Consider the following 19,370-nt stretch of genomic DNA (forward strand, 5'->3'; position numbering starts at 1 on the left):
AACAAATCACACTATATTAAAAAAGAAAATATTTGTAGATCAAAAACTGAAGGAGGATTGAATGTTTTGGATTTTAAGACCTCTAACATGATATTTAAAATAAAATGGCTCCAAAATTATTTAAAAAATAAACAAAGTATATGGTATACAATACCTAAATCTATATTTAAAAAGTAGGTGTTATAGAGTTCATATTGAAATGTGATTATGATATTAACAAAATACCCATTAAACTTGCAAGTTTCCACAAACAAGCATTACTTTCATGGACTCTTATGTATAGTCATAATTTCCCCATAAATGTACCATTTGGAATAATAGATATATAAGGATTAGAAACAAATCAATATTTTTTGAGAATTGGTTTGAAAAGGGAATTATTTGGGTTAAACAGTTGATCAGAAATGATGGTGTTTTATACAATTATCCTGAATTTGTTCATATTTATAACTTTTCAGTTGATCCTATCCAATATTTTTTGGTTTTACATGCCATCCCCAAGGAAATTTTGAGGCTATTAGAATGTAATAATAATTATTCTTTACAAACAGTTAAAGAATTTACTGCTTGTATCAAGCTGCAGGATTTCACAAGTTCTGGATGTAATAATATTTTCTTGCGTTCTCTTCTTCAATCTAAAAATATACTTGCTGTTACTACTCATTGAAATTCTCATTTTAAAAAGCGTTTTGGATGACACCTCATAAGTATTGCATCACAAATAAAGTGAAAGAGGTTTCATATAACATGTTCCATCGTGTCTATCCAGTTAAATCACTTGTGGTGCCGCGTTTTAAAGTGAACATGGAAGATATTTGTGTTGTTTGTCAAATTTCCCCTGAGACTATGGTTCATTTATTTTGGGAGTGTCCCAAGATCCAAATGTTTTGGAAAGAACTTAATAATTATTTACAAAGAAAAGCTATGATTCTTGTTAACTTTGAAGAAGTTGATGTTATGCTAAAATGTTTTTCATTTGATGGTGATAAAAAAAATTCTGTTTATATTTGATTTAATTATTATAATTGCCCGTTATTATATTCATAAAGTCAAATGGAATGGAAAAATGCCAAATTTTGAACAATTTAAAGTCGATGTTAAAATATATTTAGAAACAATATCTAAAAGTAAAAACTTAAAAGCAAGAAAAACTTTACAGCTATTTAATAGATATAAGTTTTTTTCTGTAAAATGCCTTTCTTTATTTTTTTTAACCCTTGACTTGTATGGTTATATGTACTCTTGTATGTAAATTATTTTTGTTGTTGTTATATTGCAATAAAAAAAAAAAAAAAAAAAAAACAAGAGTTAAGAGAAGTCCCGGACGATTTTGCAACAGGAAGGTGTCGGTTTATGGCTAATCCCATTCATAATAATGTATCCGCAAACGGCGACTAATTGTCGTAACACAATCTCTGCCATGGTAGAGCGGCCGGATGATGACATTCCAAATAAAAGACCTCTGTTCCAACGTCACTTCCCTGGGAAGTGGCCGCATGTTTTGTGAAGGTTCTGTAAACATTATTCGACTCTGAACAGGATCATATTCCGCGCCGGAGTGGACTAAGAGGACCAGATAATCACTCGAGGAATATTTACAACTCTGTCTGATAGTTTCAGTATCAGGATGTCAACATCTGTCGAGATTCACGCGCAGCTGGCGTCGATCGTCGAGCGGTTCGCCAAATGTGCGCTACTGGAGATGAGTCGAGCTGTGGACCAGGAGATCAACCGCAGACAGATGGAGGTCGAGACTCTGATGGTCAAACTCCAGTTTACAGAGAGCGAACTCCGAAAAGTCCGACAGAACCAACCGAACCTGCGGTCAGTGGGGACACAAGCCAACGACACTGAACACAGAGGTAAACACAGGGGCGTAGACTCGAGTGAGATGGAGGGAGGTACCCCCACCCCCAATAATCAAAACAAGCAAGTACAACCCCTAATAATCAATAATACATATTTATAACATGATCAGTGGAAACATGTGGATGGGGGCTGTTGTCAAGCTCTGAAATTACAAAAAGCTACCATAAAAGTAGTCCATATAGTCTTCCCTAGCTATATGCTAGGTTTGGGTGAAGAACCGGCCGAAATTTAAAGGGTAACTAAACACCTGCTCAGAGTCTGACTCCACCCACTAGAAATATTTGAAAATGCTGGAAAAGTGGGCAGACCCCGGCGGGGATAGAGGGAACGAAGCGAGTGCGGGGCTGAGCGGGGGGGGGGCACCTGAGACTCGTAGTGACGGATTAATTGACAGCTGCTGTCAGACTCTATGTTATTATTATTCCTCACACGGTCGCAAGACGACATGTACATGAATCTGGCGTGGTGAGCTGGAACCTGCTTACGTCAGCTGTCACCGGTTACGTCACGAAGTACCGCAACAGCCAATAGGAAAATTCAACTGCAGTAGCCACCGTTCAACCTGAAGAGGGCAGCACTCAGACGTTTTTACACCATATATTGTAGAATTAAAACACTTTATACACAAATGTCAAAAAAATTACTTGAATCAATGACCAGTACTAATAAAGCCCCATGCTTACAGATCATTAACTAAAAAAAGTTGGTTTAGGGTTTAGTTACCCTTTAAGTTGTTATTCACTGATAATCTTCTCCTTCTCAATTAGTGGTCGACCGTTAGTGGATTTTACCAATACCAGTGTTGGGTGTGATGCAGTACTAAGTAATTAATTACTGTAGTTAAAGTACTTTTTCATTGGAAAAAAAGTAAAGTATTAATTTTTAAATATTTGTAATTTAATTACAGTTACTTCTGATGTAATTGTGTTAAAGACTCTATACAGTAGACTATAGATCAATTCTATATAAAACAACAGTGAATTTAAAGTCTATTGTTTTATAATTTAACGCCCCCTTAAATTCTTTGGCCGGTTCATGATTAATAATAATTTATTTGATTTATTTGAAAATAATTAAAAGAACAGTTTTGTATTTTTCATCCGGTCGAGGTTGATCAGGTTTCCATCACACCTGGAGTCGCGAGTTTGAATCCAGGGCGTGCTGAGTGACTCAAATCAGGTCTCCTTAGCAACCAAATTGGCCCGGTTGCTAGGGAAGGTAGAGTCACATGGGGTAACCTGCTCATGGTCGCTATAACGTGGTTCTCGCTCTCGGTGGGGCGAGTTGCGTGGATGTCGCGGAGAATAGCGTGAAGCCTCCACATGCGCTATATCTCCATGGTAACGCACTTAACAAGTCACGTGATAAGATGCGCAGATTGACGGTCTCAGACGCGGAGGCAACTAAGATTCGTCCTCCGCCACCCGGATTGAGGCGAGTCACTACGCCACCACGAGGACTTGAAGCGCATTGGGAATTGGGCGTTCCAGATTGGGGAGAAAAAGAGGATAAAAGAATAAATTAATCAATCCTTGTCTTTATGTAATTCATGTTGTTTCCACCATTTTTCCCCCACTAGAGATAAACCTGGACCATGTGAAGTTGAGTGAAAATCACGAAGGATACTCCGAGGCACAAATTGACGATTCTTTGCAAACATTCACATTCAACGTAAGTACGTCTTTATTCATTGGATATCGCCCATTTACTCTTTTAAAGAAATGTTCCGTGTTCAGTATGAGTTGAGCTCAAATAAGAGTTGCAGTGTCTTAAGGGGCTTTTCCACTGCACGGTACGACTCAACTCGACTCTGCTCGCTGTTTTGGGGGTTATCCACTGTGGATATTAACTGGTACCTGATACTTATTTTAGTACCACCTCAGTCGAGGTTCCAAGCGAGTCGAGTCGATACTAAATGTGACGTCAAAACCCTGCAGATCACTGATTGGTCGGAGAGAATCGTCACTACCGGCATCACTGGATTAACGACACGCGACATCAACCCGCTAGTTTTAAAGTTAGCAACAGCGATAGCAGTATCATTTGTTCACGTGACTTTCGAATTGTAAAAATAAATGGCTGTGTGCGATACCACACCATGGTCAGTAAACGAGGTGTAGACGTTCCTCTCGTTAGCGACGAACGAAATGCACAAGTCTCTCAGGAAGTGTCTCAGCTGTTGGCCGCACACGGCTACCAACGGACCTCCCAACAGTGAAGGGGAAAGTTAAAAGTGACGACAGAACCATTAAGGCAAACTGGAAGTGGTTCGACCAAATGGACGCTATCTAGAGCGGCGAGCAATGGGAGGGAGAGTGCGCTGGACTCGACCACGGCATTGGTGGAGTCCATGATGGAGGATGGTACGTTTTGTTACGTTAACTCTATACTCTGCTCTATATAAGCAGGGTTTCCCGCAGCACTTTGAAACTAAGGCGCGCCTAAGCAACACACGCCTGCCGCCTTAACTACGTCGTCAAAAAAATATATATGAGCGATATTCGCCGTGTTACTCTGTCCTGTTTTCTCCCTTTCCATCTTTAAATATGCGATAAGCCTTCGTGTTCGCTTCAGTCTTGTTATCAGCGTGTTCTTCCGCAGCGGCGCCGAGTATGTTCACAGTGCAAATTTTAGCAGAGCGACTCGACAGTAAAGGAGCGACTCGACGCACTTCAGTTTACGGTCGGTCAAGTGCGAGATAAGATGTAAGTTGCTAAACTAAACATTTGCTATTTGACCGTTTTTTTAGGTCATAAATGTTAAACGAATCACACAAATAATCAGGCAAATTAATAAACTTTTGTCTATTTTCGCCATTTTGAACTGAAAATAGACCACTATGTGACGTGACTGATGTAATGTAGCCTAATAATTAATTTACTGTCATTGTGAGGGGACAAGACACATTAACCAGGGTACCCGCAGGATCTTAAAAGCATTGAAAAATAATCTCAAATTAAGGCCTTAAAAGCCTTGGATTTGGTATACAAAGTCTTGGATTTCGTTACAAAGGTATTATATATTTTTTGCCTTTACTAGGATTAAGTTTATACCGTAACAAAATTAACTGTTACTAATGCAGGCTAATTAAAAATTCATGCAACGTTGAGTGCATCCCGCACTCCACGTCATAGCAGAAAGCGCGAAAGGGTGCGCACCGTTACTATGGTTACTAGGCAAGTGAATTGCAGAACAAGATAGTAGCCAAGCGTAGTTTGTCGTCTGAAGTGGGAACGTTTCAGTTTAATGCCAGAATTCAATAATTTAAACCCCAAATCAGAGCTTTTCTGTTAAAAGAACATGTTTTCTCCCTTTCCATCTTTAAATATGTGATAAGCCTTCGTGTTCGCTTCAGTCTTGTTATCAGCGCGTTCTTCCGCAGCGGCGCCGAGCGTGTGTGTGTGTGTGTGCGTGTGTGTGTGCGTGTGTGTGTGCGTGTGTGTGTGTGTGTGTGTGTGTGTGTGTTCATCTGAGCCTCATTGGTCTGTCACTGCTCGTCAATGTCAGAATATTTGAGATGACCAATCAAATCAAAGTAGGCGGGCTTTATGTTCACAGCGCAAATTTTAGCAGAGCGACTCGACAGTAAAGGAGCGACTCGACGCACTTCAATTTACGGTCGGTCAAGTGCGAGATAAGATGTAAGTTGCTAAACTAAACATTTGCTATTTGACCGTTTTTTTTAGGTCATAAATGTTAAACGAATCACAAAAATAATCAGGCAAATTAATAAACTTTTGTCTATTTTCGCCATTTTGAACTGAAAATAGACCACTATGTGACGTGACTGATGTAATGTAGCCTAATAATTAATTTACTGTCATTGTGAGGGGACAAGACACATTAACCAGGGTACCCGCAGGATCTTAAAAGCATTGAAAAATAATCTCAAATTAAGGCCTTAAAAGCCTTGGATTTGACGATTACAAAAGGTATTATATATTTTTTGCCTTTACTAGGATTAAGTTCATACCATAACAAAATTAACTGTTACTAATGCAGGCAAATTAAAAATTCATGCAACGTTGAGTGCATCCCGCACTCCACGTCATAGCAGAAAGCGCGAAAGGGTGCGCACCGTTACTATGGTTACTAGGCAAGTGAATTGCAGAACAAGATAGTAGCCAAGCGTAGTTTGTCGTCTGAAGTGGGAACGTTTCAGTTTAATGCCAGAATTCAATAATTTAAACCCCAAATCAGAGCTTTTCTGTTAAAAGAACATGTTTTCTACGCGGTACGTCTATTAGATGTAATGTTATTACCTTGACAAACTAATACATCATTAAAAAGATATGACTCAAGTTTCAGTATTTGTCTTAAAGGGGTCATGACATGGGTTTTTTTATTGTATTATTATGTTCCCTTAGGTGCAATTATAGTATTAATATATTTTTTTTTAAGAAAAACTTTTAAAATCTAGTGATTTATGACCTTTTCCCACCCTGTTTCTCATCCTCTGATTCAAACAGTCTGTTTTGGGGGCGTTTTCCATTTAAGACTTCAGTGTTAACGCCCACTGTTATGATTGGCTAACGTCAGTGCCTATGTATCAATTATTGACGCCTCCAGCCAGAACAATATGCAAGTAAACTAAGTAAAAACACTGTGATTATTCATAATGAATGAAATTGCGCTTTAAAAAGTAGTTTAAAGTTTAAAATAGATTACTTACAGTTTGCGTCGTCGTTGTTCCCAGAATAGTCGGCACGGACTTATCTTTGAGCAACAGTTTTCTGGCAAAGCCAGCATCATATTGAGATTTGTTCTCAAAACAGTCATCCTTAAAATGTACAGAACAAACGCTAAGTTAACACTGCCGTGACTAGGGCGTCCGCAAAAAATAAACTGCATCCATTTTTCCCTGGCGTCTGGATCTTTCGGCAGCTTATTCAGAGGTTTTGTTTGACCACAGCCAGGAACAGCACATCTGTGTGGCATCGTAATTTTCCTGTGCACAAGTAGTCTCTGTCAGAGCTCGCTGTCCATCGACTGAACACTTGTGAGGCGACGGCGATACTGAAATGAGCGTAGTTGTCTTGCGCTTAAAGCGTAGTTATGTTGTGCTGGAGGCGGTCATATGCAAACGCTGGTACGTCACTTCTAACCGTCACGTCACTTCTAACCATGAATCCAGAACGAGCTGTATTTTGAGCTTGATTAAATAAATGATTCGTTTAGAATGGGGAGGACGTCTTAAAATATTAAACTTGCAGGACGTTTTAATGATACAAAGACCTCTTATATACCAAAAGATCAAGGCAAATTTGGTTTCTCATGTCATGACCCCTTTAATTTGTGTCAGGAGTTATGCAATTCCATATACCCACCACCTTAACTAACACATTTTCTGCGGGAAACCCTGATAAGCTTCACTTTATTTAGTCGAGCAGCTCCTGGAAGCTTCTAAAACAACGAGGCCAATTTAACTGTCACACTTGTGTAAAATCCCCATGCAACAACTGCTGTATGCAGCACAATGAGCTAGCAGCTGACAGCTAGCGCTCGTGTTATTGTCTATTGTTTTGTGTCGCGTTTAAGATGATGTCACGGTAGTAGAGGCGCCGCAGCTATGACGATCAGCCTATAATCCCGCCCACGTTGAGGCGGCACTAAACTGCAGTGGAGATGCAAGCGCAGAAAAGTAAAGCGAGTCGAACCGTAACGTGTCGCAGAAAACTGCTAATATTGGTATTGTATATAACTTTCCACAGATGTGGTTAGTAAGTGATTTTATGACATTTGCCCTGATTAAACCCCATTGACTTGCATTGTAAGTGCCTCACTGGAACACACATTTGTGCTTTTATTAAAGAAAAGGAGCGAGTCGAAATTCCTTTTGGTGGTAATCAACATTAATGCTGTCGATTGAGCTTAACTTGTATTAATCCCGGAATATTCCTTCCAAAGTGTGACATATTGTGACTTGACTCTTCTGAATTCCCAAATGCAGGCAGATGGAATCAAATCCATTCAAATCAAAGAGGAACACATGGAGGACCAACAGTGGCACAGTGGACAGAGTAAAACATGAGCAGTCCTACATAAGCCTCGGGCCTCATTCGTGAAACATTCGTTAATATGTTCTGATGTAAAAGTCTCGGATTCGTGAAGGTTTTCGTGTTTTCAAAATGTTTGGTACACCTGCATCAGACCATGTGTATCTTTTGGTTCTGCCGTGACTATATTTTGAAGTGGATGTAGATTAGTCAAATGTTCTAGAAGAAAACTATGGTACAGACATGTAGAGACCAAAATGGGGAAACAAGTTTACAGACACTTTGGTAGTATTTGGTAGCCTTTAAATTGTTTAACTTGGGTTAAATGTTTTGGGTTTCCTTCCACAAGCTTCTCCCAATAAGTTGCTGGAATTTTATCCCATTCCTCCAGACAGAACTGGTGTAACTGAGTCAGGTGTGTCAGCATCGGATTGAGGTCAGGACTTTGTGATGCCACTCCAATATCTTGACTTTGTTGTCCTTAAGCCATTTTGCCAGAACTTTGGAGGTATGCTTGGGGGTCATTGTCCATTTGGAAGACCCATTTGTACCGAGCTTTAACTTCCTGGCTGATGTCTTGAGATGTTGCTTCAATATATCCTTCCTCATGATGCCATCTATTGGGTGAAGTGCACCAGTCCCTCCTGCAGCAATGCACCCCCACAACATGATGCTGCACCCCCATGCTTCACAGTTGGGATGCTGTTCTTCACCCTTTTTCCTCCAAACATAACGATGGTCATTATGACCAAAGAGTTTGATGTTTGTTTCATCAGATCAGAGGACATTTCTCCAAAAGTAAGATCTTTGTCCCCATGTGCACTTGCAAACTGTAGTCTGGCTTGTTTATGGTGGTTTTGGAGCAGTGGCTTCTTCCTTGCTGAGCAGCCTTTCAGGTGATGTCAATATAGGACTGGTTTTGCTGTGGATCTAGATACTCGTCCACCTGTTTCCTCCAGCATCTTCACAAGGTCCTTTGCTGTTGTTCTGGGATTGATTTGCACTTTTCACACAAACTACGTTCATCTCTAGGAGACAGAATGCGTCTCCTTCCTGAGCGGGATGATGACTGTGTGGTCACATGGTGTTTATACTTGTGTACTATTGTATGTACAGATGAACGTGGCACCTTCAGGTGTTTGGAAATTGCTCCCAAGGATGATCCAGACTTGTGGAGGTCCTCAATAGTTTTTCTGAGGTTTTGTCTGATTTCTGTTGATTTTCTCATGATGTCAAGTAAAGAGACACTGAGTTTGAAGGCCTTAAAATACATCCACAGATGCACCTCCTATGAGATGCTAATTGTCTAATTAAAGGCTTAACATAATTTTCTGGAGTTTTCCAAGCTGCTTAAAGGCACAGTTAACTTAGTGTCTATAAACTTCTGACCCGCTGGAATTATGTTATAGTCAATTAACAGTGAAACAATCGGTCTGTAAACCATTATTGGAAGAATTACTCGTCATGCATAAAGTAGATGTCCTAAACGACTCGCCGAAACTATAATTTACTCATGAAATCTGTGGAGTGTTTTTAATGACTTCAACCAAAGTGTGTGTAAACATCTGAATTCAACTGTATACTGCGTATATACAGTATATTTCTTTGAGATCAGACTCATCCGTGTGTTTGCTAAATAAAAATGTGCATTTTGAATGCACTTCATTTTGAACTTGCACTTAATTGTTACGAATGTTTGTATTTCACTAACATACACGTTTAACTAAAGTTTCATGAATGAGGCCCTTTAAACTATTTCCAAAATATCCACGCCTTTTGTCAAATGTAATATTCAAAAATACATTCTTAGTTTGAATTATTCCTGTTTTTATTCGTAGTGTCTCCTGCTCTTTGTCCATCAGGTCTGGAGATGGAAGATCAGGACCGTTTCAGCACTGGAATAATAGGAACAGCGAGAGCGGGTGAGAGACATATGAGAAGCATCACATGCAATGCACAGGATGTACCGTTTAGTGCATGCTAACATTTACTCCACCACAATCTGTAGTGCTGTGGAAGCTACTTTCGAAACTATAGCTTCCCACGGCTAACTTAAGTTGCTAACTTAAAGTTGAAGTGTGCAACTTTAATATGTTAGCATACTTCTATCTTAGCTTAATAAGTAGAGATAAGTAAGCTACGTGTCGGTTCATTTTCATAACAATGTAAACATGGTGTCTCTGTGTCACTATAACGTTTTTGTTGACCCGTCCAGCCCGAAACAACAACAACAACAACAACAACAACAACGTTGACTACCAGAAAGCAAACGTTTATTTGCACTTCAGCTTTAAGTAGTTTAAAAACAAAATAAGGTAGCTACACTATAAGCTATTTATCCTCATGCGACCCCCACGTTCTCATACGAGGACATTGAATTTTGGTTTCTGTACGCTTTAAATAATTTACATTCATTTAAATCCCGCTATCCTCAATTCAGGACACTCTTGGGCAACGTGCGGCCCTTGATGTCGTGATGATGTCACCATCAAAAATACTGTATGTTTATCAATTTCAAGTATGCATGAATTGTCAGGTGTCCATATGCAAGAGTGTTTACTAGGGCTGAAGGATTAATCGAAATAAGATCGAAATCACATTGTGATCATGTTTGATGTTGGACAGCTGTTTTATCTGTGGTGTGTAGTGCTTTCTTAGAAACATGTAAACGGGGTCACGTGTGGTTTCAGAGCGGTTCTGTTCTCGACACACATATTCGATCTACTGTATCTGGTGCCCTGAGTTAAACAAATAAATGTGATGTAACGCGAGTCGTCGCAATCAGACGTTGTGTTGAGCGAGTGGCTGATTGAGTGATCATAAGCATTTCAATTTGCTCACTCGCGGTGTCAATAACATGCGCGCTCCGCAGGCGCTCTCAATATCTCATCATCAGTCACTCATCTCATCGCTCATCGATAGCACCAATAACCGATATAACCGCTTAACCTTCAACGTCGGCACCGCGTCTTCACGCATTTGCTTAATAACATCTACATTTACATTTATGCATTTGGCAGATGCTTTTATCCAAAGCGACTTACAGTGAGTGCACTTATTACAGGGACAATCCCCCCGGAGCAACCTGGAGTTAAGTGCCTTACTCAAGGGCCCAACAGTGGCATCTTGATGGTTCTGGGGCTTGAACCCCCGACATTCTGGTCAGTAACCCTGAGCCTCAACCACTGAGCCACCACTACCTCATATAATTCATCATTTGTGTTACAATAAGACGCCAAAGACACTAAACAATCATAGATATTAGGGCTGGGATAAACGATTATATTTTAAACGATTAATCTAGCGATTATTTTTTCGATGCATCGATTAATCTAACGATTCGTTTTTTTCAGTCCGATTCGATTTTGATTCGATTAATCGACTTGTGACAACACCGGTTCTACCGGTTTCATCGGGGGTGGGGGTGTATAAAATGTTTAAAAAAAAACATTTGCCGGGAGTTTGATTGACTGGCGATCTGATCAATCAATCATAATACTCCATTTTTGTCCGACAAAGTAGTCAGGAGAGAGAAGATTAACGTCGGTGGATTTGAATAATGGATTGTAGGCTACCGTACTGACGTCACAACAGTCCTTCTGATGTAGGCTACATTCATGTTTAGCCTATTGATGCTATAAATGAACCAAGGAAAAGATGATCGGTTCACGAGCAGCTTTAACTGAGGCAATCTGTCACGACACATTAAAGAGCCACAAAATAGTAGCCCTATTTATGGTTTAATTTTCTTTGACTGACCAAATTTGAAAGTTGAGACTTTATTAAATGTTACCTGCTTGGTCCTGTCTGTCAGCGCATTGTCAGTGTCCTCTATGTATTTTTCACGACATTCATAGCTATAAGCGAAAACTTTAGGTGTCGACAACGTATTATAGCTTACTCCAACATCGAGTGCAAAGTGGGGAGTTGAAAAAAAACTTACGGTGCTCTGTCATCTGCAGCTGCTCCCGGGTGGCGCCTCTTCAGATGCTGGTGCATTGCCGTGGTGCTAGAATGGAAGGCCATCTCCATTTTGCAAAGACGACATATCACGGAATTGTTTCCTTTTAAATTAAAGAATTCCCATACTTTAGAGGAACGAGTGCATGCCGCCTTGCACTTCTGATAGTCTGAGGAGCCACTCGTGTTGCTACTACTTGCCGGCGGCGCCATCTTTGTTTTGGGTCCGACGAATTGACACGCATATTTTGCATCGACGTATTTTTTGCGTTGTCCCAGCCCTAATAGATATGAATGATGTCTCACTGGAGCAGTTTTCGAGCTTGTAATAGATATGGAGTGGTGGTGGCGTAGTGGGCTAAAGCTCATAACTGGTAATCAGAAGGTTGCTGGTTCGATCCCCACAGTCACCACCATTGTGTCCTTGAGTAAGGCACTTAACTCCAGGTTGCTCCGGGGGGATTGTCCCTGTAATAAGTGCTCTGTAAGTTGCTTTGGATAAAAGCATCTGCCAAATGCATAAATGTAAATATATTTTAATATTTTTGAAAGTATCTCTACTGTGTGTGATGCTCTCATGTTTTTTGGTTGCCAGTATGTCACAGTGACCTGGCAACAGAACTATAAATATCTGTTTTCAATACAAATAAATGTTAGAAATTCACAATTAATGTCATTTTAATGTAATGTTTTTTAACTGTTGTATAAAATCAATGTCACATTTGAAATCGTGTGGATATTCGGGAAACATTGCATCAACATTAAAAACACTGCTGGGATATCAGCCTGCATTTTGTTTGCACAAACAGTGCAAGCGGCTCGTGACAGAACACAGGCCGACTGAATGACACTTCAATTTAAGTTGACAATCTCAAATGAAGATTGCTGAACTCCAGCTCGTCTGTGTCTTCAGATCATCCGCGCTTCTTGCGCAGAGAGCGCGCGCGCATGATTGCCAGATACTATTGAAAAGACCGCGTAGAAAACATGTTCTTTTTTTACAGAAAAGCTCTGATTTGGGGTTTAAATGATTGAATTCTGGCATTAAACTGAAACGTTCCCACTTCAGACGACAAACTACGCTTGGCTACTATCTTGTTCTGCAATTCACTTGCCTAGTAACCATAGTAACGGTGCGCACACTTTCGCGCTTTCTGCTATGACGTGGAGTGCGGGATGCACTCAACGTTGCATGAATTTTTAATTACCCTGCATTAGTAACAGTTAATTTTGTTACGGTATGAACTTAATCCTAGTAAAGGCAAAAAATATATAATACCTTTGTAACGAAATCCAAGACTTTGTATACCAAATCCAAGGCTTTTAAGGCCTTAATTTGAGATTATTTTTCAATGCTTTTAAGATCCTGCGGGTACCCTGGTTAATGTGTCTTGTCCCCTCACAATGACAGTAAATTAATTATTAGGCTACATTACATCAGGCACGTCACATAGTGGTCTATTTTCAGTTCAAAATGGCGAAAATAGACAAAAGTTTATTAATTTGCCTGATTATTTTTGTGATTCGTTTAACATTTATGACCTAAAAAAAGGTCAAATAGCAAATGTTTAGTTTAGCAACTTACATCTTATCTCGCACTTGACCGACCGTAAACTGAAGTGCGTCGAGTCGCTCTGCTAAAATTTGCACTGTGAACATAAAGCCCGCCTACTTTGATTTGATTGGTCATCTCAAATATTCTGACATTGACGAGCAGTGACAGACCAATGAGGCTCAGATGAACACACACACACACACACACACACACACACACACACACACGCTCGGCGCCGCTGCGGAAGAACGCGCTGATAACAAGACTGAAGCGAACACGAAGGCTTATCACATATTTAAAGATGGAAAGGGAGAAAACAGGACAGAGTAACACGGCGAATATCGCTCATATTTTTTTGACGACGTAGTTAAGGCGGCAGGCGTGTGTTGCTTAGGCGGCCGCCTTAGTTTCAAAGTGCTGCGGGAAACCCTGTGCTTATTGCATTAATGTGCATTAACTAATGCAACTTTTGATTTTAAAAATGTATTATATTAGGGCTGTTGATTTAATAAAAATTACGCAATTAATCTCAATGTCCACGGACCGTAATAAGGACGATTCCTGAGAAATGCTTGTAGTACCACCTGTTTACTCCAGGGGGCAGTAAGTGAAACTTCAGCTGTGTGAGCAACACACAGTTTATACAGTGAACAAAACAACACAAACATGCGTTACGTTCTTGCGTTCAAAACACTTGATGGAGCGCAAATCTGAACTAAGAGATCTCAAGATGTGTTTAAAGATTGAGTATTAAACTATATTTAACTTGAAACAATGACCTAAACATGTATGTTTATGACGCAACACAAGCACGTCTGACGCAGGTGTACATTGGTACATATGTGGACGTTGGATGTTTATTTTAATCAAATGGTTTATTGTGTTTCCAGAAGTGTTTGTTATTCATGTTTTAGAGACGTTACAGACATTACCGCTGATTTTCTATAAAGCTGCTTTTGTATAATGTGTATAATGGGAAAAGCATAATAAAAACTATACAAATAAAAATTATATGATTCGATTGAACTTTTGTTACAATGTTTTTTTCTAGTTTGGCAACAGAATCTCAATATTCTCTCTTTGTACTGTCAAACAAACAAGTGAAAAGAAGCATTTTACCAATCAGAAATTAGCATAATTTATGCTACTTATTCAAAGTAATGTGCAGCATCGTCCAATCACGGCCAACCGTGTTCAAATAAAATGATCCATTATAAATGTTGAATCTATGAACTGATGATCATCGTCCCATGTGTGTCAAACATGTTGATTCAAACATCATCTGCAGCCTGAAACTGAACGCACTTAACTGCATAGAGAGCTATAGGATGCTCCCTTGCTCCCTATTTAGTGCATGACTTAACCTCCAGTGTGCTGTCTGTCTGCACTGGTCTCAGAACAGTTATAGGAGAGCTATAGGATGCTCCCTTGCTCCCTATTTAGTGCATGACTTAACCTCCAGTGTGCTGTCTGTCTGCACTGGTCTCAGAACAGTTATAGGAGAGCTATAGGATGCTCCCTTGCTCCCTATTTAGTGCATGACTTAACCTCCAGTGTGCTGTCTGTCTGCACTGGTCTCAGAACAGTTGTAGGAGAGCTATAGGATGCTCCCTTGCTCCCTATTTAGTGCATGACTTAACCTCCAGTGTGCTGTCTGTCTGCACTGGTCTCAGAACAGTTATAGGAGAGCTATAGGATGCTCCCTTGCTCCCTATTTAGTGCATGACTTATTCTCCAGTGTGCTGTCTGTCTGCACTGGTCTCAGAACAGTTATAGGAGAGCTATAGGATGCTCCCTTGCTCCCTATTTAGTGCATGACTTAACCTCCAGTGTGCTGTCTGTCTGCACTGGTCTCAGAACAGTTATAGGAGAGCTATAGGATGCTCCCTTGCTCCCTATTTAGTGCATGACTTAACCTCCAGTGTGCTGTCTGTCTGCACTGGTCTCAGAACAGTTATAGGAGAGCTATAGGATGCTCCCTTGCTCCCTATTTAGTGCATGACTTAATCTCCAGTGTGCTGTCTGTCTGCACTGGTCTCAGAACAGTTATAGGAGAGCTATAGGATGCTCCCTTGCTCCCTATTTAGTGCATGACTTAATCTCCAGTGTGCTGTCTGTCTGCACTGGTCTCAGAACAGTTATAGGAGAGCTATAGGATGCTCCCTTGCTCACTATTTAGTGCATGACGTAACCTCCAGTGTGCTGTCTGTCTGCACTGGTCTCAGAACAGTTATAGGAGAGCTATAGGATGCTCCCTTGCTCCCTATTTAGTGCATGACTTAACCTCCAGTGTGCTGTCTGTCTGCTCTGGTATCAGAACAGTTATAGGAGAGCTATAGGATGCTCCCTTGCTCCCTATTTAGTGCATGACTTAACCTCCAGTGTGCTGTCTGTCTGCACTGGTCTCAGAACAGTTATAGGAGAGCTATAGGATGCTCCCTTGCTCCCTATTTAGTGCATGACTTAACCTCCAGTGTGCTGTCTGTCATCATAACTCCATATAAAGCCTCTGAAAGACATTTTTTCTCAATGTGAGTAAGTATAGTATTTCTAATGCAAAAATAGCGCTATTGTCTACAACAGTGACCATTGTGTTCAACAGTGCACCATTTTTCGAAAAATCACTCTTTAAAATGTTAAAAGTTAAAAGTCATCAATGTTGGATGAAACTAGAGACTCTAATTATTTGACTCAAACAGGTTTCAATGTAAAAACTTAATTCAGTTTCTTACCAGATCCAGTTTTGTTGGTGTTTCTCCCAAAGACAAACTCCGCTGTGATCGGCGCCATGTTGTTTTGTCACATGACTCCGTGTGTCAAAAGTTTAACCCTTTATTGAAAGCCCACAGTGTTATGAACTGAGATCAGTAGGTTTAAATGAAGCCTTGTGTATAGGAAAGCCAAAGTACAACGTCCACTATGTGGACGCGGGGGTCGCACGAGGATAATGATGATCACCGCAAAAATGTATTTCGATTCGTCCCTTCTTTAGAAATTATGCACAAATGTGTGTTCGAGTGAGACACTTACAATGGAAGTCAATGGGGTCCATTTTTGGAGGGTTTAACGACAGAAATGTGAATCTTATCATTGTATAAAAGCACTTGTATTACTTCTGTTCAAATGTGTGTATTACTCTAGCTGTAATGTTGTTTTAGGGTCTGAATCAAGCCACGTACAAAACTTGGTTTCTCCAGCATATATATATTACACTTGTATGCCATTCAAATTCTTGCTAATAACAACAAAAATGCATTCGCCAATGTCGAGTCCTTCTCCAATGTATCTGGAGAGGGTTTAGCATAGTCGTAGTCTATTTGCCTCCATTACTAATAAAATATTTTCTTTAAAAATTAAAGAATGCAGCCCTCAAGGCTATAAGTATCCTGCTTTTTGTCCCATGAACTTTCTGAAGTTGATTAGCCCTGCTCTAGGGTGTCATTTAAGGGTTAAACTGCCGACAAACGGAACTATTTGACAACAACATGGCGTCGATTTCAAGGAGTTTCTACGGGAGCGGACCAAACAAAAGGGCGTCAAATACAGGTAAGAAAACCTCATCAAGTTTTTACATTAAAATGTGCTTGTGTCAAAAGACTGTAGTTTAATCTGATTAATGTCGTACTCTGAACGAGGACAGTTGAACTAACGTCTAGCCATTTTGCATTGCATTACTGTTCTTTTATTGCATCTTATATGCCGTTTTCATTGGTTAGGTTCACATCATGGGGTGTCCGAAGCGGAAAGGTTGCTGTACTCAATGGTTGAAGACAACTCTGACATGGACGAAATGTCAGACGGTGAGGAAATTGACCCAGAGCAATGGAATGATGGGCAAATCAATGATTACCCTCCACTGGATCACGACAGCTGCGACGATAGTGAAAATGATGACGGTGACGAAACACCCAGTGGACTTGGGGAACATTGGGTGTGCACTGGCTTCAGTCCAGAATTGGCGCCGTTCCAGGCTGAAGATAAGACTTTCAGTGATCGACTCGGTTGGCGGCCCGTGGACTATGTTAATCAGTACATCGATTCAGAATTGATGGAGCTCATTACTGACTGTTCAAACGCAACAGCGCTGGCTACCACTGGCACGCCACTCAACGCTACCGTTACCGAGATGTACCATTTATTTGGAGCGTCTATTTTGATGTCATGTGTGCAGTATCCAGAAATGAGAATGTTCTGGTCCAACGCTCTACGAATCCCTGCCATTAGCGACCGCATTACTCGTGGCAGGTTTTTCAAACTGAGAAGCAGCCTGAAAGTGGTTATCGACATTGACGTTCCCGAACAGACGAAGAGTGCCGATCGATTCTGGAAGGTGAGGCCGTTTCTGGATCGCGTCCGCAGAGGTTGCATGCTTCAATTTCGACCAGAATGCGTGTCCATCGATGAACAGATGGTCTCGTTCACCGGCGCCTGTCCATTTCGCCAGTATATGCCAAGTAAGCCCAATCCTGTCGGCATGAAAAATTTCGTGTTGGCTTCAGCTAGCGGGATTGTGCTGGACTTTCTTGTATATCAAGGCGCAGAGGCTCTGTGTTCACAAGATTCGGCAGGTAAAAACCTGGGTCTCGGGGGCATGGTTGTAGCACATCTGGCAGAATCACTGCATCCTGGTTCCAAGATCTACTGCGACCGCTTCTTCACAAACATGAACATTGTGGATCACATGATTAAGAAGCAGGTGTACGTGACTGGCACTGTCATGCAGAACCGGGTAGCTCAGGCACTGAAGAGACTTCCGGGTGACATGACCATGGAATTGCAGAAAAGAGGAGCCACTGCATCCGTTGTCAGGAGAGACGGGAAGGTGTGTGTGCTGAAGTGGTATGATGACAAACCATATTTGATGGTCTCCACTGTTCATGGTGAACAGCCGTATGACACCTATCAACGGTGGTCAAAGCAGAATAAGGAATTTGTGAATGTCAAGCAACCAAGTGTTGTCCGTGAGTACAAGGCAAAGATGGCAGGATTTGACTTGACGGAACGGATGATATCGTCCTATTGTCTGAGCAGCCGAACCAAGAGGTGGACAATACGGATGCTCATGCACTTCACTGATCTGGCTTTAGTCAACAGCTGGTTACTGTATCAACAAGACAACCTGGAAAACAGCACAATGGAGTTCCTCGAATTTCGCACGATAGTGGCTCAAACGTATCTAGCTATGGCCGACAGCCTTGGCGTACGATGTTCATATGAGGAGGAAGGTTTTAATGCTCATCCTGCCAAAAGATGTCGGTTCACTGCCGTCCCACACATTTCAGTCCGGACAACTTCTGCTCGACACCTACCTGAGATGGTTGACTTGAAAAATGCAATGCGCTGCAGAAGAAAGCACTGCAACAGGAAAAGTCGCGTGCGTTGCGTGGAATGTAACGTGTTCCTGTGCTTAAGGGCAGAACGCAACTGTTTTGCTGCTTTCCACAGCAGCGACCTCGAGTAGTGTGCACTTGTTTGCACTGCAAGGTTCTCGATGTTGATTGTGACTGAAGACTTGTGTACTGACTATGTGTTTTTGGTTTGGTTTTGACTTAGTTCAGTTTGTTAATAATACAGTAACAGTGCGGGGAAGATTACTCATGGATTGTAATCTGGTGCTGATTAATATAGTGGCACAGGGGTGCACAACAAAATTTGAACAGCAATTAAAAGTTGAAAACAGTACATTAATGAACCACAACACAATTGAGCCACAACACAAAATTAAGCCACAACACAATTTTTTTAGCTACAACAAATTGAGCCAATACACAAAATTGAGCCACTACACAAAATTGAGCCACTACACAAAATTGAGCAACAACAAATTGAGCCACTACACAAAATTCAGCCACAACACAAAATTGAGCAACAACACAAAATTGAGCCACAACACAAAATTGAGCAACAACACAAAATTGAGCAACAACACCAAATTGAGCCACAACACCAAATTGAGCCACAACACAAAATTGAGCTACAACACAAAATTG

General features: G+C 40.8%; 1 protein-coding gene across 3 annotated transcripts; it reads left to right on the plus strand.

Annotated features, from left to right (window-relative positions):
* The first annotated feature begins 1,487 nt into the window (after nucleotides 1-1,487).
* On the plus strand, nucleotides 1,488-19,080 carry LOC127645771 (piggyBac transposable element-derived protein 3-like). 3 transcript variants are annotated; one of them, XM_052129439.1, is made up of 5 exons: nucleotides 1,488-1,862; nucleotides 3,449-3,540; nucleotides 7,820-7,889; nucleotides 9,704-9,787; nucleotides 17,097-19,080. In XM_052129439.1, exons 1-5 carry the CDS (start codon nucleotides 1,628-1,630, stop codon nucleotides 18,839-18,841), a joined length of 2,226 nt encoding a protein of 741 aa, XP_051985399.1. In that variant the 5' UTR covers nucleotides 1,488-1,627; the 3' UTR covers nucleotides 18,842-19,080. The 3 variants fall into 3 exon arrangements, with proteins under 3 accessions (XP_051985399.1, XP_051985400.1, XP_051985401.1); XM_052129440.1 differs by having other exon boundaries at nucleotides 9,728-9,787; XM_052129441.1 differs by lacking the exons at nucleotides 1,488-1,862; nucleotides 3,449-3,540; nucleotides 7,820-7,889; nucleotides 9,704-9,787 and adding an exon at nucleotides 16,082-16,926.
* Nucleotides 19,081-19,370: the final 290 nt, after the last annotated feature.

This window comes from Xyrauchen texanus, chromosome 6 (genome assembly GCF_025860055.1).
Source record: "Xyrauchen texanus isolate HMW12.3.18 chromosome 6, RBS_HiC_50CHRs, whole genome shotgun sequence".
Taxonomy (NCBI): Eukaryota; Metazoa; Chordata; class Actinopteri; order Cypriniformes; family Catostomidae; genus Xyrauchen; species Xyrauchen texanus.